General features: G+C 35.5%; 2 protein-coding genes across 2 annotated transcripts in view; both read right to left on the bottom strand.

Annotated features, from left to right (window-relative positions):
• Nucleotides 1–3926: 3926 nt before the first annotated feature.
• The window catches only part of HDAC9 (histone deacetylase 9), an 846941-nt gene continuing 836862 nt past the window's right edge, over nucleotides 3927–14005 (bottom strand). The window contains exon 27 of the mRNA XM_014544651.1: nucleotides 3927–4154. Coding sequence (XP_014400137.1) covers nucleotides 4115–4154 — 40 coding nt within the window. The 3' untranslated portion in view covers nucleotides 3927–4114. The remainder of the gene's footprint in view (nucleotides 4155–14005) is intronic.
• Nucleotides 12814–14005, bottom strand: part of LOC102256813 (phosphatidylinositol N-acetylglucosaminyltransferase subunit H-like) — a 2155-nt gene continuing 963 nt past the window's right edge. Inside the window, 3 exon segments of the mRNA XM_014544611.1 lie at nucleotides 12814–13064; nucleotides 13066–13383; nucleotides 13385–13571. Coding sequence (XP_014400097.1) covers nucleotides 12839–13064; nucleotides 13066–13383; nucleotides 13385–13571 — 731 coding nt within the window. The 3' untranslated portion in view covers nucleotides 12814–12838.

The following is a 14005-nucleotide window of genomic DNA, read 5'->3' on the forward strand; positions in this document are numbered from 1 at the left end:
GATGAAGGTGATGTAATACTCATGATACTTCATTGAAAAGGCAGTAAATGGTACAAAATACTGCTGGAACCCACATTATAATTGTGTCCCTTGAGAATACAAGAAATATGTGATGATGATCATGAACATGCTGACGATCAGTTTTGAAGACAACAACAACATGCTTTCATTACTCAGCGTAGCTCATCTGGTGTCCATTTCTTTTGGAGGTGAAAATGCCCTCTTTATGGAACAGTTGAACAGGTATGTTGTTTCCTACTTTTTTTTTTCCTTATTTTCTCAGCACACTAAGTGATTTCATTTCTGAAGCAGGAAAAGGATGTTGAGATAGATGCTGCTAAAACGACAATGTCAAACTCTGACAGAATGATTATTTCAAGCTCAGAATGAATAACTTTATGTATATAATTGATTTCAGAGAGGAAGGGAAAGGGAGAGAGAGAGAGAAATATCAATGATGAGAGAGAATCATTGATCAGCTGATTGGAACCATGACCTCCTGCTTCATAGGTCAACATTCAACCACCGAGCCATGCTGGTCTGGCAGAATGCATCACTTTAAAGACAGAAACCTTTGGCTTGTTTAGTATTAGATATTTAATAATTTCACTGAGACAAATTGAGAGTGAATCTTCAAAAGGTAAATAGGAAGAACTATTTAAATAAATGGTTCTAAACATAAATGCCGGGATAAGAAAGATGAGTATAAAGTGCTGATTGAAGGGAAATTGTCTCCCAGGAGACTGTTCACGTGATCCTTCTGCTCACTTGCACATGGTCGCTGTAAAGACACCCAGGGCATCTACAACAGCTTTATGAATGACCTTCAGACTACTCAGTTCTTTGGAGAGACCAGCCCCATAGATTTTGAAATGTTTGTGTGAGGTGTTCTGTTTTCAAATCCACCATGTTGTCATGGAGAGGGTTGTGAGAGTTCTGCAAAGGCTTAGAGTCAAAACTGAAGGTCACATTTCAGTTCCTAGGATTGGAAGGGAAATGCGATTGGTAGTGGTTTTTCATACGTATCCCTGTTTTCTCTAAAAGATGATTTCTATCCCTACTATGGATGGTGTAGACTTGTTAAAATATTAAAACATATTTTATCTCAAAATGTTCTTCTCACTTACTAAGCAGTGATTAAGTAGCCTCTGTTACCATTTGAGATCACTTACTTATTATCTAATAAAACAGTTTTTCAATGTAATATATAAACCCAGGTTGTACTATAAAATTGAGAAAATTAATTTTCTTACACTTTCTTTTTTGTACCTAAAATTAAATCTTATTAAATTGAACTCCTCACATTGTTTACTAATAGATTTCTCAAAAATGTGTGTGAGTTATTATGAGTTTGTGAGAAAGCCTATGGGATTATCCTTCAAAATAGGGATCAGAAAAATATATTATTGATAAAGCTTAGGGACAAATTCTTCTAATAGCCTCTTACTGGGAACTATTTTGAGCAATAAAAATTAAATGTGTAAGTTAGGAAAACTATACCAAGTGAAAATACCCTTTCAAGAAGGGCTGGCTATTTCAAAAGACATGTTGATATTCTCCAACAGCCCCCATTCTGCCCCTGAGGGCTACCCTACCCCTTGTAAGGATATAAGAAAGCACTACCTTCTGTTCTTATAGCTACATTCAGCTGTGACTAATCCTCTCCATAGTTTATCTGCCACTCCACATATCCTAGACTCTCAGTGCAACCAATTGGGTCCAGTATCATATGGAAGAATGTGGAATTAACTCATTAATGTGTTATGTTTTAAATCTAAATAACCATAGAGATGTCTTAGTGATCTGGCTCTATCAGATTGACGGCTGCGCATAGAATGCAACAAAATTATTGTAGGAAACATCAGTAAATTAGTATGCTTGCGCTATACTGTTTCATTCTCTTATTCAACATCTAAAAAATATTTGGGAGGATTGAGAGCAATAATAGAGGTTTATAAATATCAATTTATTTGTAAAAGTCATAATTATGTTTCCAATTAAAATTATATAATTTTCTGTTTTAAAGAGGGAAGTCTTTTGAAAAAGCCTTTAAGCTCCATTATTTGTTTTTTTATAAGTAAATTTCAAGGAATTACGCAAAATAACAAGAGCTAGCAACTATGACTGGCATGAATTTCTCTGAAAAATATCATGAAATTTTTTACAAAAAATTCATTACTATTGTGAATTGAGACTGATCTTACTCTTATTCAATGAAAGTAATTTTTTACCTAATACTGAGTTACATTCTACTTTAGATTTCCTATTTCAAAGGGCGACTCAAATTTCTAAGATGTTAAACCAAGTATTGAGCCATTTTTGTATATGTAATAAAAGTCTTTAAAATTAAAATGGTAATCCTAAAAAAACCAAATGCATGAAAAAAATGGTCTGACTGCATAACAAAGGGGAGTTATATAATTCTACTTGAGTGAAATCTTTCATCTTTGATTTACAGGTTAGAGTCCTCTTTAACTAAAACCATATTGTTCTATATCTTTCATATCATGGCCTTCCCTAGAACCTTGTTTTAATTAAGGTTTCTTTCAGATTTCTGAATAAAAGCATGACAATCTTCACTTATGGCTTTAATATATCCTTTGAGTTAGGAAAATATATAAAAAGAAACATCAACTCTTTCAAAAGCATTGTCAGATATTAAATACTGCAAGGTATTCTATATCAATGTCTTTATGTGTTCGAGTTATACACTGAAATAAAATTTTGGATGGTAGGGGGATAACCTACTTATATGTAGTAAGTTACTTTAAATCTCAGAAATAAAAGTCTTTTATTTTTAGTCTTTGACGCTAAGGCAATATGTGCAAAGGTTAAGTTCCTGGTGGTTTTATTTTGTTTTGTTTTTTTTCACATAAAGGCACAACTTCAAGGTTAACTCAATTCAAGGTGACTTCAGTGCCTTCATTAACACATTTCAGAGTCTAGAAAATTCAGCAATATTGCTTAAGCCATATTCACCTCAAAGATTTCACAGCTATAAGAACACACTAGACAAAGCAACTGTGTTAACCTGGAGAGTAAAAAAATAAAATAAAATACTCAAGGCTCCTGAGAAATTGGGGAGATTATGGGTCATCTAGCTTTTCTATAGGAAATAAGGATGAAAGGTTAGAAGAAAGGAAGTGATGGAAGGCAGAAAAAGAAAAGTGAGAGAATAAGTTCTTGATAGATTTCGAATAAATTAGGACCGTCTTTGAAAAGTTTTCAAAGACACTGGAAATCCTCCACGGAACATATGCTCAGAGCTACTGTCGTCATCAGAGCGAGGGATGTGAGCAGGGAGTGAGGTCTCATCCTCCCAGTTGCAAATCTCATCTGTGTGTGAGAACAGAGGGAGGGATGTTAGGGAAATAGGGTAGTTTTTTTTTTAAGTGACATAAAATATTGCACCATTCTATACAGTGTTTGAGGTTTGTTTGGCGTGTGGAGGTGGGGATATGGCATGGTTTGTTCCACTGAAAAAGCGTCAGCCCAGTTCCTCCATCTTGAACTCTTAACTAGCAAGAGCCGAACCATGTGTTAAAACAAAGGCCAAAAAACAAACAAAACCAAACCAAACAAAATCCCTGCGATCTGTCGGGAATTGCTATCCGTTCATAGCTGAAAGCAAATCCTGTAAACAATTTGAGACTGTTTGACAAAAATTACCCAATAAAAAAAAAACAAAAATGGATCAGAATGTCAGGAATGAGTATTTCTTAGGTTTTGCCCAAAATTTCACTGGCTGTCAGAGCGTTTGTAATGAACAGTATCTAATGCTGTATTAGACGTTTCTGGTTCCTGCTCTGGGCCCGGGAGTGGGTCACCCAGCATACTAAATGCACGCTGGAAGCAGTTTCTTCCAATCGTGGTTTACTGTAACTTTAGAATCACAGCGGTTACATTTTCGGAATCTTTAATGCCCTTTCAAGTCCATCCAAAGAACAAGTGAAGCTGCTGTTCAGAATTTCGTGCCCAGTGTTTATGTTCCATCGAATCTGTGCCACCCAGGCAGCAGACAAGACATGTCTGTGGGTGCTGGGGTGGGGGGTGGGGGGATACACAATGATGTCACACACAGGAAATATGGGGGGAGAGAGGGGGTCTTGGCACTTCACAAGGCTGGCTCCTCTTCCATAGGCTCACCAGCGATTCTGTAAAAATAAACAGGCAATCAGAATACGGCATAAGAGTACACAATGACATTGTAGATTTTCATGCATAATCAAAGCTGATTTTTCAGCTCTCTCTAATGTTTATTTGTGTTATTCAGTTATCCATAAATAGAGTTTCTTTCCTAGGAAGTATAAACAAATGTCAAGTGGAAAAACATTTTAGATCCAAGCAATCATTGAAAATGTTCCTGTTTATATTAAAACATGTCAGAATATTTTATAACTCTAGATTCCAAAATGTTCATGTTTTGTGTCTAGTTCAGTCCAATAATTTATTGAAAAAATTAACTACGATATTTTATTTTAGGAGCAATTGCAGTGATTTCCTATGGAACCAGGTTGCTAACTGGAGCAAAGGACCCAGCTAGCTTCTGGAGGAAACTCACCAGGGCTCTGGGTTTTGCTTCTGTTCTTTCATAACTGGGTTGGCTGCCTGCCGGAGGCATTTCAAATCAAATTCTGAATTTGATTAGCAAATCGCTGCTGCAGACCCAACGTTTTTACAAGAAATGCACTATGGTAGTGTGTAAATAGTTTTTATTCGGCATCATCTGTGGGGTGTTCTGCTCGGGTAAAACCAAAACTAATTGCTTGAAATTTATACTTGAGATTTAACCTTAATTTAGTAACACTCTGAGGGTGTTTTAAGGCAAACTTTCAGAATGATTTTTTAATTTAGCCAAAAGGACTAATTGTAGTAGGAACCCACATACATGAGGTGGCTGGATTGACGAGGGAACAATACTGGAATTTTAGATGCCGGGAGAATTGCGTTTGAGTCTGAACGCTGCAATTTGCTAATGTTGCAATTTGTTAATGTTGTAACTGCACTTCTGTGAGGCTGTGGTTTCACGTTTATGAGCGTGAGAAAAAAAGACGTTCCTTATTGAATTAGTGCAGGTTAAAAAAAAGGAGGTACAATTGACTTGTAAACAACAAACAGTATGGGACATTAGTTATTTAATACTTTGAATCTATCTTTTCGCCATCTAACGTATAAAATGGTGTTGAATAGCCTACAGATACAGAATTATGACTACGCTGCCATAATGAAACACTATACATACATGGATGACGGTTTCCTCTGGGTGGTGGAATGATGGGTAGGTGGTTTTCATTTTCTTTTTCTTATTGTTTATCTACTTGCGAATATTCTATAATGAATTACTTTCATACATGAAAAAATGCTATGTTTAAAACACAGCTGTTTATGAAAACAAATGATTTAGTTGTGTTATTTTATAGACTTAGAAGGAAAAAAGCCAAGATTTCTATGCAGTTAAAAAGTAATTGCCATTTTAGCTTAGCATTTTAATAACAAATTTAAAATACTGAAAGATTTTTATCCATGGAATGATAATAAGAAGATTTTAATGCATCGTCTGGAGAATGAGAACTATTAGGTATTCATTATTTAACATTACCAAAAAGAGAGTTCCAAATGAGTCCATGTGAAACACTAAATACTACTACTACTACTACTACTACTACTAGATAATCTCTAAGGAAGTTATAGTCTGTCTAAAAATGTACTGGATAAGAAAGTTGTAAGTGCTTCGAGTTGCTGTAAAAGATAAAAGCTATCTAAATCATTAATACTCTATTAAAATCCTTCAAAACTAAAATTTCAGCATTCTGAGGAGAAACATTTTAAACTAAGGAAAACTAAGTAACCAAATTAGTATATCTGTAAACATGCAAACTTATTTACATCTGAGAATATGTGGATACCTTAGATACAGAATCCTTAAACTAGGTATTCTAATGGAGACTGAATTTTCTGATTTCTTCCCCTCTACCTTTTTTTGAGATAAACTTGACATATAACATAGTGGATGTTTAAGGTGTACAATTAGTGTGATAATTTGATACACACATATATTGCTAAATATTTACATTAACTAATCTTTCACCTTACATTATTACCATTATTTTGTGTTGTTATAGTAAGAACCATGTTGAACCTACTTTTGTATGGCCGTATAATATTCTATCGCACTTATAGACCGTATTCTGTGTCCATTTATCTGTCAATGGACACTAGGCTGTTTCCATGTCTTGGCTATTGTGAATTATGTTGCAATGAACATGAAAGTGCAGATATCTTTTCAAGATAAGTGATTTTTTTCCTTCAGATATATACACAGAAGTGGTTTGCTGGACCACATGGTAGTTCTACTTTTAAGTTCTTGAGGACCCTTTATACTGCTTTCCACAGCGGCTGCACCAATTTATGTTCCAACCTATCATACCAAGGAGTTCTGTATTCTCCATATCCTCACTAACATTTTTTATCTATTGTTTTATTTGATGATAGCCATTTTAACACATGCAATTAGAGATCTCATTGTTGCTTTGATTTGCATTTCCCTGATGATTAGTGATATTGAGCACCTTTTCATGTAGTTGTTAGCCATTCGTACATCTTCTTTAGAAAAATATTCTGGTCCTTTGACCATTTTTAAATTGGATTATTATTAGTAATTATTATTATTATTTATTGAATTGTCTGAGTTCCACGTATATTGTGGATGTTAATCCCTTTTTAGATATGAATTGCAACTATTTTCTCCTTTTTCATAGGTTGCCTTTTCATTTTGATTGTCTTTTGCTCCACAGAAGATTTTTTGTCTGATGTAGTCACATTTGTTTATTTTTATTGCTTTTCCGTTGTCGTCATATCTAAAAACCAGTGCAAAGAACCAGGTCAAGGATCATTTTCCCTATGTTTTCTTCTAAGAGTTTCATAGCTTCAGGTCTTACATTTAAGTCTTAATCCATTTTGAGCTAATTTTTGTGACTGGTGTCAGGTAGGGGCCTGATTTCTATTCTTTTACATGTGAATATAGTTTTTCCAAAACCACTTATTGAAGAAGTTATTTCCCCATTGAGTATTCTTGGCTCCCTTGTCAAATATCAGTTGACCATATGTGTGAGGGTTTATTGCTGGGCTCTCAGTTCTGTTCCATTGGTCTATGTGTCTGTTTTTATGCCAGTGCCATATTGTTTTGATTGTTTTTGCTTTCTAATATCATTTGATGCCTCTAGCTGTGTCCTTTCTCAAGATAGTTTTGGCTATTCAGGGTCTTCTGTAGTTCCATATGAACTTTAGGATTTTTTCTATTTCTGTGAAAAATGCCACTGGAGTATTGGTAAGAATTGCATTGAATCTATAGATGACTTTGGGTAGTATGGTTGTTTTAACAATATAAACTCTCCTAATTCATGAACGTGGAATACATTTACATTTATTTGTGCATTCTTCAGTTTATTTAATCAGATTCTTCATTGTTTTTGGTGTATAGATTTTATTTTGTATCCTGGAACTTTACTGAATGTTTAATAGTGTCAACAGATTTTTTTTGGTGGAATTTCAACATTTTTTATATCCAAGATCATGTCATCAGCAAACAGAGACACTTATCTTATTTCTGATGTTAGAGGGAACTTTTTCAACATTTTATAATATGTGACCTTTATTATGTTGAGGTATGTTACCTCTGTACCCAATTTGGTGAGAGTTTTTATTATCAAAGATAGTGAATTTTGTCCATTGCTTTTTCCGACCATATGATTCTTACCCTTCATTATATTAAAGTAGTGTATCATACTGATTGATTTACATACGATGAGCCATCCTTGCACACAATTTGATCACAGTGTATGATCCTTTCAATGTGCTGTTGAAATTGGTTTGCTAATATTTTGCTGAGGCTTTTGCATCTATGTTCAACAGGAATATGAACATAGTTTTCTTTACTTTACTATTCTTGTCTGGTTTGTTACCAGGATAATGCTGGCTGCATAAATTTAGTTGGTTGTGTTCCCTCCTCTTTAATTTTTTTGGAAGAGTTTGAGAAGGATTGGTGTTAATTCTTCCTTAAATTTTTAGAAGATTTCCCCAGCGAAACCATGGGACTGGGCTTTTGTTAGAAGATTTTTGATTACGGATTTAATTTCCTTACTAGTAATTGGTATGTTTAGATTTTCTGTTTCTGCATGATTCAAACTTGCTAGGTTGTATGCTTCAAGGAGTTTATCTATTTCTTTAAGGTTGTCCAATTTGTTGGCCTGTAATTGTTCAGAGTAGTTTCTTGTGACACTTTTTGTGTGGTATCAGTTATAATGTCTCCTCTTTCATTTATAATTTTATCTCTTTTTTTGGCGAGTATAGCTAAAGGTTTGGCATTTTAAAATCTTTTAAAAAAACAACTGTTAGTTTCATTGAGATTTTCTATTGTTTTTCTATTCTCTATTTCATTTATTTCTGCTCTGACTTTTATCTCCTTTCTTCTGCTGACTTTAGGCTTAATTTCTTCTTTTTCTAGTCCTTAAGGTTAGTAAACTTAGTTTATTTGAGGTATTTATTTTTTAATATAGGCATTTATTGATGTAAATTTGACTCTTAGCACTGCTTTTGTTACATCCCATAAGTTTTGCTATGTTGCGTTTCCATTTTCATTTGTTTCAAGATAAGTTTTTAAATTTTCTTTTGATTTAATCCTTTATCCATTAGTTGGTCAGTTGTAAACAGGTGTTTAATTTCCACATATTGGTGAAATTTCCAGTTTTCCTTCTGTTACTGATTTCTAATTTCATACCACTATGGTCAGAAAAGATAATAGGTATTATTTCAATATTTTAAATTTTTCTAAGAATTTTTTGTGACCTAAGATATGACCTACTCTGGGGAATGTGGAACATGGAAATAAATGTATATATTTTCCTTTTGTTGCATGGAATGTTTTGTGTACGTCTGTTAGGTTCACATGGTCTAAAGGTTAAGTCCAATGTTTCCTTATTGATTTTCTGTCTGGATGATCTATTTGTTGTAGAAAGTGGGGTATTTAATTCCCCTACTATTATTGTATTGTTGTCTATTACTCCCTTCAGATCTGTTAGTATTTGCATAATGTATTTAGGTGTCTGATTTTGGGTGCATATATATTTACAATTGTTGTTTCCTCTTGGCAAGTTGACCTCTTTATCCCTATGACCTTTTCTGTGTCCTATTACAGTTTTAGACGGAAAGTCTTATTTCTTTCTGATACCACTATTGCTACCTCTGCTCTATTTTGGTTCCCATTTACATGGAATATCTTTTTTTTTTTTAATCCCTTCACTTTGAGGCTATGTGTGACCTGGAAACTAAAGTGAGTATTTTGTAGGCAGTAATATAATTGGTTCTTTAAAAAAAAATTCATTCAGTCACACTATGCCTTTAGATTGGCATAACTAATCCACTTAAATTTAAAATAATTAAGGATTGTTAAGGACTTACTACTGTCACCTTGTTAACTGTTTTGTGTCTGTTTGGTAGTTCCTATCTTCCTCTCTTGATGTCTTCCTTTTCAATTGATGATTTTCCATAGTGGTATACTTGGATTACCTTCTCATTGGATTGTGTGTATCTACTATAGGTTTCTGTTTTATGGTTACCCTGAAGCTTACTTGAAACATCTTATAGACATAACAGACTATTTTAACCTGATAACAGATTATATTTATGATGTCACAATTTACATCATTTTATATTGTGTATCCATTAACAAATTATACCTGTGTTTATACTTTTGTCCTTTAACCTTTATACTAGAGTTATGTGATTAACATAGCATCATTATTATAATACTGGAATATTCTGAAGCTGCCTATATATTTACCTTTACCAGTGTGTTATATATTTTCATGTTACTTGTTATCATCTTTTCTTTTCAGCTTGAAGAACTTCCAGCATTTCTTGTAAGGCAGGTCTTATGGTGATGAACAACCTCAGCTTTTGTTTTGGAAAGTCTTTATCTCACCTTCATTTCTGAAGGACAGCTATGCTGGGTAAAGTACTGTGCTTGGCAGTATTTTTCTTCATCACTTTGACTATATCATCCCACTCTTTCCTGGCCTGCAAGAATTCTGCTGCTAAATCCACTGGTAGTTTTATAAAGGTTCCCTTGTATGAGAGAATTGTTTTTCTCTTGCTACTTTTACAATCCTCTCTTTGTCTTTGATTTTAGACAGCTTTATTATAATGTATCTTGGAGAAGGATCCTTTTGGATTGAAATTTTGGGCTGACTTATTAGCTTCATAAACTTGGATGTCCAAATCTCTCCTCAGGTTTGGGAAGTTCTCAGCCATTGTTACTTTAAATAAGTTTTCTGCCCCTTTCATCCTTGTCCTCTCTTCTCCTCCTGGGACTCCAATAATTCAAAAATTGTTTGCTTAATGGTACTCCATAAGTCCAACAGGCTTTCCTCATTCTTTTTCATTACGTTTCCTTTTGATCCTCTGACTGGATAATTTCAAACGATTTGACTTTGAGCTAGCTGATTCTTACTTCTGCTTGGCTCAGTCCAATGTTGAGCTCTGTACTTAATTCTTTAGTTCAGTTATTGTATTCTTCAGCTCTGAACTTTGGTTTGGTTCTTTTTAAGGTTTTCTATCTCTTTCTTGTATTTTTCATTTTGTTCTTCCTGATTTTTTTGTTAAATTGTTTATTTGTGTTCTCTTAAAACTCTATGAGCATCTTTATAACAATTATTTCTAATTATTTTTTTCAGGCAATTCATGTACAGTGGGGCCTTGACTTACAAGTGTCCCGACTAACGAGTTTTTTTGAGATACCAGCTGTCTCTCGGCGGATTTTTTGCATTGAGTTGATAGATTAATTTGAGTTAACGAGCTCCTTAACGAGCTCCTTAACAAGCTCGGTCTCGGAACGAATTAAACTCGTAAGTCAAGGCCCCAGTGTATCTTCATTTATTTGGGACCAGTTACTGGACATTTACTGTGTTCCTTTGGTGGTGTCAGGTTTCCCTGATTCTTCATGATTCTTGTTGCTCTGGTTCTGGGGCAGGAGGACAGCATCAGGGTGTCTGCAGTGCAACCCCATCACTGGCAGAACTGGAGCCTCTTCTGTTGAAACAGGTGGACTTGCCAGTACAATATATAGCTTTCTATCAGATGTGTCTCTTTCCTTCAAAATAATTTTATAGTAACCGTTTTTTGAAAGTAGTCCATTTACTGCTCCCCACCTTCTAATGAATCAAATACACATGCATATAACTAGCCAATTCTCTCCATGTTTTGAAGCATGGAAGTAGTGTTAGTAGCATAGCAAATGAGGAAAATATCCTGGATTTCAAGGTTTAAGTCCCAGTTTTGCCACTTTCTAAAAATTGAATTTGAGCAAATCACTATCTCTAGATGACCACTTTCTCTTTAAAATGGAAATAATAATTCCTGACCTAAGGGTATGAGGTTCGAGTGAGTTAATTTAAGAGACCATGCTTTATACACTGTAAAGTGTTAAATAGTTACAGAATAACTGTGTTATTTATGCCTGCCATTGCGATGAGTTATAGTATCTCCCTTCTCATATCCATGGCTACCAATGTAGGTGGTGCTATTTTTACTCAATCCTTGTCCCTAAGTAAAAGTTTTATATGTCTAAATATTTTTAAAAGGTGACTTTTAAAGAAATCATCTTTACAAAACACTTAGAAAATGAACTTGCTTGGGATGACCATTTACTGTTTGTTTTTGGTGAAAGAGTGAGAAGAGCTGCTCTGGAAATATGGGGGCTCTCTCCGTCAATCATCTGGAGAAGTGTGGGGGCTCTCTACTGCAATCATAAACGTTTACCTTGATGAACAAAAACACAGTTGTGGAAAGGGATGGGGGAAGGGGAGATATGAATCTTTATATCTTTGAATTTAACTCTATTTTTAATTAACTGAGGTAGAGATATAGTATGGTCCAAATAAAACCTCTAAAAGTAAATTTTAGTACAATAGTTCAACTAATTAAAAGATATAAACTTCTACTACAGCAAGCCAATTTAACATTAAGGGTCTTCTTTCAATGAAGGGCAAACATTTTATATACTAAGGGAAGAATTAGTTCAGTCCACCAATCATAGGTTATGATATTTTACACAAATAAAAATCAGAAAGAATTTAACATCAGTTAAGATATAGCATAAAATTATAGTCTTTTATTTCCCCTTAAATGGGTATTTCATATCCTATGATTTTTAAAACAGTATTTAATTAATATTAATAATGTCATTTCGTAAGATACATCTTATTTTATTGTTTTAATTTTTTTTGAAGGAGACCTGTTTATTAAGAGAGGCATCATATTTAACACTGTACAGCAGGGGTCCTCAAACTACGGCCCGCGGGCCACATGCGGCCCGCTGAAAACATTTGTTTTTTCACTTCAAAATAAGATATGTGCAGTGTGCATAGGAATTTGTTCATAGTTTTTTTTTAAACTATAGTCCGGCCCTCCAACAGTCTGAGGGACAGTGAACTGGCCCCCTGTTTAAAAAGTTTGAGGACCCCTGCGGTACAGACACAGGAGCTAGGGGGACAGAGACCAGTCTTTTGAAGGGCTGGACTTTTTTTCTTAACTTTTAAACATTTGGAAATTATCTTTCTCAGGAGATCTGATATCAGTTTCCCATTGTCTTGCTCCACAAATTTCAACAAAAAGTAAACCTGAATGTGCTTAGGAAATTCACAAAGTGCTCTTTGTCAACATGACCTTTGACATATCGTTTCTTACGGTCTCCTCTCAGTCGGTGAAGTGCACATACCTTACACGGGGGCCCTGAGATACCAGGAATGCTTTGCTCAACATCACACAGTGAGCTGGGTTCCAGTCACCTGCTCTGTGTCTCAGGTCCACTGCTTCCATCCCGGTTCCTAGGCCCGTGTCCACATGATGGTTTGAATACAGAAAATACACCACCCGGGGGCTTAGGAGTCATTTCCCATGGAAGACAGTACGGGCCTTCTGAAAGCCGGGCGCATGGGCTTGTGGATGTGGCTTTCTGGTGTGCCAGGGTCTCCTGACAGCTCCTGTACACGTCAATCAAGCAGTCCATTGGCACTCTGGAAGACAGGTACTACTTGGGATATCCCATTTGGTTCCACCGGATCATTCAATAAAATGCAGAGATAGGCAGTCATCTTCTGCATGTAAATAGCCTCATTAATGATAACATCCTTCACCTTGCCCACCCCAATGAGGGTGGTGCTTTCTTTGCCAGAGGCATAGGATAAAGTCATCTGGATGCCAAGGGAATCAGTGATTAACAGAGTCTTCTGATCAAGCTTCACAAAATGGAGGTAACCAAGCAGGCCTCTGAGGGTGATGACTATGGCAGCGGAGAGAATCATGCTGTTCTCGCAGAGGGTGAAGAGCCACCAACCACATGGAGCAGGTGACATTGGTGAGTGAGTGCAGTGAGAGCCAAGGACAGCTGAGGCAGAACTTGCAGCAGGACGGGGAGTAATAGATGTCCGAGAAGCTCAGCTCGTCCTCTATGATGGGACTGCATGCACCCCTACGGTCCACTGCTCTGGCTGTCGCCACAGCCACCAGCCCAAATCCTTACTGGTTTCATTTAATCCCTATATTCTACTTCCTCATCCTCCTCCAAGGCAAGCAATATAATGCATGCTTTGTACACGATTTTGTTCACAAGACATTCTTCAACGCTATGTATTACTGTTTTGTGGGCATATACAGTATTTTTATTTTATGCAAATTTTATTTTTATATACACAGGTATAATTAATATTCTCACCCAGTGGTGTATTTATGTTTTTCTAGCCTGTAGCTGCCAAGTGCTATGTGGCATCTCCATTGTGTACATTCACCCATTTTAACTATTCATTCTCCCAATACTGGGCCCTGGGTTTGACTCCTCCTATCTACCCATCTACACTAATAAAAGACAAACATGCAAATTGACTGTACCTTTGCTACGCCTTAAGCCACACCCACCAGCCAATCAGAGCGACTATATGCAAATTAACCCAAC

Source organism: Myotis brandtii, unplaced genomic scaffold (assembly GCF_000412655.1).
Source record: "Myotis brandtii unplaced genomic scaffold, ASM41265v1 scaffold374, whole genome shotgun sequence".
In the NCBI taxonomy this organism is placed as follows: Eukaryota; Metazoa; Chordata; class Mammalia; order Chiroptera; family Vespertilionidae; genus Myotis; species Myotis brandtii.